Here is a 3,375-nt window from a genome sequence, read left to right on the forward strand (position 1 = left end):
CTAACTACTATGTAAGCGCTAATCATAATCTTAAATTATGACTCTAACCATAATCCTATAGTCTAACCCTAACCCTACCCCAAAGGCTAAGGCTAATCCTAACACTATCCTTAACTACTATATACCCATAACCAAAATCATAATCGTAATCATAACCCTACCCCAAAACCTAACCCTAATCCGAGCATTGTCCCTAACTATGATACACCCGTAACTATAACCATAATCCTAACTATAACCCTAACCTAAGCATAATCCTAACAATAACCCTAATCCTATGCCCTAACCCTCACAATTACCCTAATCACAATGCAAATCTTAACCATAACCCTAATGCTTAACCTAACCCTAACCATGATATAAATGCTAACCCTCACCATAATCTTAATAATAACCATAACCCTAAGCCTAATCATAATCCAAATCATAACACTAACCCCAACAATGTGTAAACCATAACCCTAACCATAATCCTAATTGTAACTCTAAACCCTAACACTAATCATAATTATAACCCTAAACCTAATCCTAACCATTACTCTAAACTTGAACACTAACAATTTAATCCTTATCCCTAATTGAAAACCTATCGCTATCTTTAACCCTCAACCTTGACCATAATCCCAATCCTAACCACAACCTTAATATTTAGCCCTAACCCTAATCATAATCATAATCCTAACCCTAATGATAATGATGATGTAAATTCTAACCCAAACCATTACACTAAACCTAAAACCAACCTAACTATGATGTTGACCTTGACCCTAAACCTTAACACTAACCTTAACCCTTAACTTAACCCAAACCCTACTCATGATGTAAACCCTAACCATATCCATAACCCTCACCCCAATCATGATATAAACCATAACCCTAACCATAATCCTAACCATAACCCTAAACCCTAACCCTAAATGAAATCCTAACCATAGCCCTAATCCTAATGTTAACCTAACCCTAGCCCTCACCCCAACCATGAAATAAACCATAACCATAATTGTAATCCTAACCATAACCCTAATCATAAACCTAAATGCTAAGCCTAACAATAATCCCCCATCGTAAGCTTAAAATCTAACCCTAACCCTTACCCTAACCATGATGTAAATACTAGTGCTAACCCAAGCCTTAACCTTGGCCATGATGCAAATACTAACCCTAACCCTAAACAGTAATCCTAAATATTAACCCTAACCATTATCCTAACAGTAATCCTAAATCATAACCCTAACCATAATTCTAAACCTAAACCAAACCCTATCCTTGATGGGAACCCTAAATGTAGCCCTAACAATGATGTAAACCTTAACTCTAACCATAATACTAACCTTAACCCTAGCCCTATCCATAACCATAATACTCACCATTAAATAATGTTTTATACTATTATTAATTAAAGTCTTATATATATGTAACATTTTCGTAGCTCGCAACACATACATTTATTAAAAAAAGTCTAAATGTATATATTTCTTATATCTCTACATAATAATATAATACTATTATAATACTATAATATAAATCAATTCAAGAAAAAGATACTATATAATTATATATTGCATATATTTTATGTTTTCCATGTCGCGTCGCGTGACTGCCACTAGCATATATATCTTAAATTTTAATTATACGAGGCATCTATTTCAATTTAGGGTGTAAAATTGATTAAAAATAGATGCCTCAAGAAGGATATCTCTGCGTATTTTATATAGATTAAATTAAAATTTAAGATATATATGCTAGTTTAAAAGCAACGTGGCCATGTAATGCTAAAATTATTTTCGAGGGCCAAATTTAGTGCGAGTTATATATAACATCCTGGATTTTTATAACTGACAATACTATCAATCATCTGCCAGGAGATTAACCGTCGCAAGCACGTCGTCCATGCCTGCCCAAGCCTATAAATCTACCTTTACCTCCAGCCACTTTCTCAAACTCTTTCAATTACATTTTTCCCTTTGTACTGTTAAGTTCTTCTCGTGTGAAGTAATGGCGGAAACAAATGCAACAGAGCAACAAGATGGTGAGATCTCTGGTTTATCTGGAAAGAAAAATGAAGAGAAAACAAACGAGCAGCAGCAGGAGGATGCATTTCCTGTGAATCCTGTGGAGGAGCCCAAACACTCAAGTGAAACTGAAGGAAACACACAGCAAGGCGGTTTGATGAAAAATATTCCTGTGTGAAGTAACACTAGAGACAAATAAAGAAGAGCAGAAGGATCGTGATGTCTCTAGTTTGCCTGGTAAGGAGAATGAAGAGGAAACAAACGAACAGCATGTCAACCCTGTTCACCCTGCAGCTGTGGTGGAGCCCAAACAGTCCAGTGATATTGAAAGGAAAGCACGTTACAGGGCTTTGCTTAAAGAACTCTATCTCACAAGCAGCTCTTCTTCTTCCTCTGTAGCTTCTAATAATCTCATTACCCTTCTTTTTCAAATTGATTATATTTTTAAAAATAAAAGAGTTCAAAACTATTAAACTATAAGAATATAATGTTGGCAGCTTTATATCATATATGTGCAGGATAGTGATGAGGAAGAGGGAGAAAAAGAAGAGGGAAAAAAGAAAAAGAAAGGCCCTGTTAAGAACGAGAGTACAGAAAAGAGTTTTGGACATCCTGAAATGAAGCAAGGAGAAGAACATCAAGACAGTAATTAAGAGAAATTGTAGTGATTAGTCATGATCTTTTGATTTATGTTTGTTTTGTGGTTCTTATTTGTGGATTGCAGTCTTTTTGGATTTCTTGAATAATAAATTAATAAGAAATTATAATATATATATTTTTTTTTCAATTAATTTTTTTTTTGTGTTATTGATAAAAATTCGTTGCCTTGGTACTAATATAATTAGATTAAATTTTAGAAAAGAAATAGATATTATGCACTAAAAACATATCTTCTATATATTATATATTTCATAATTATATTTTATCATGTAATTAATTTATTTATTGAGAAGATTTATTTATTTTATTTCTCCCAAAACTCATGTTACTTTCTACTATCTTAAACTATAATGAAATTTTGCTGTTTGTTAGAGGAAGACTATAGATGTGATTTAGATAGATTACAAGGAAAGTGAGGAGATGCATTGATATTTTTGGTCAAATACAAGCTATTTTCACTTAGAACTTCAAAATATGATTTAGTGACGAGTTGTTATATTTAATATTATTCTCATTATATATGGCTTCAGATTATTCTTCCATCCTTTCCCTACGCAACATACGATTTATTTTTCTCTTCCCTTCCAACGTTTCAACTTCACCATAAAATTTGAAAAAGAATTTGCCCTTTTATTTGGTACACCTCTCTATGACTTCCATGCCCTATTTCTCTTTCGCATAGCCTTCATATTTTATTTGTTTC

The 3,375-nt window shown here is 33.1% G+C and overlaps 1 protein-coding gene across 1 annotated transcript; it reads left to right on the top strand.

Annotated features, from left to right (window-relative positions):
- The first annotated feature begins 1,995 nt into the window (after positions 1 to 1,995).
- On the top strand, positions 1,996 to 2,665 carry LOC131074434 (phosphoprotein ECPP44-like). The gene is made up of 3 exons (XM_059217287.1): positions 1,996 to 2,134; positions 2,193 to 2,407; positions 2,531 to 2,665. The coding sequence occupies exons 1-3, from the start codon at positions 1,996 to 1,998 to the stop codon at positions 2,663 to 2,665; spliced, it is 489 nt and encodes a 162-aa protein (XP_059073270.1).
- The last annotated feature ends 710 nt before the right edge of the window (positions 2,666 to 3,375 follow it).

Source organism: Cryptomeria japonica, chromosome 3 (assembly GCF_030272615.1).
Source record: "Cryptomeria japonica chromosome 3, Sugi_1.0, whole genome shotgun sequence".
Lineage (NCBI taxonomy): Eukaryota > Viridiplantae > Streptophyta > Pinopsida > Cupressales > Cupressaceae > Cryptomeria > Cryptomeria japonica.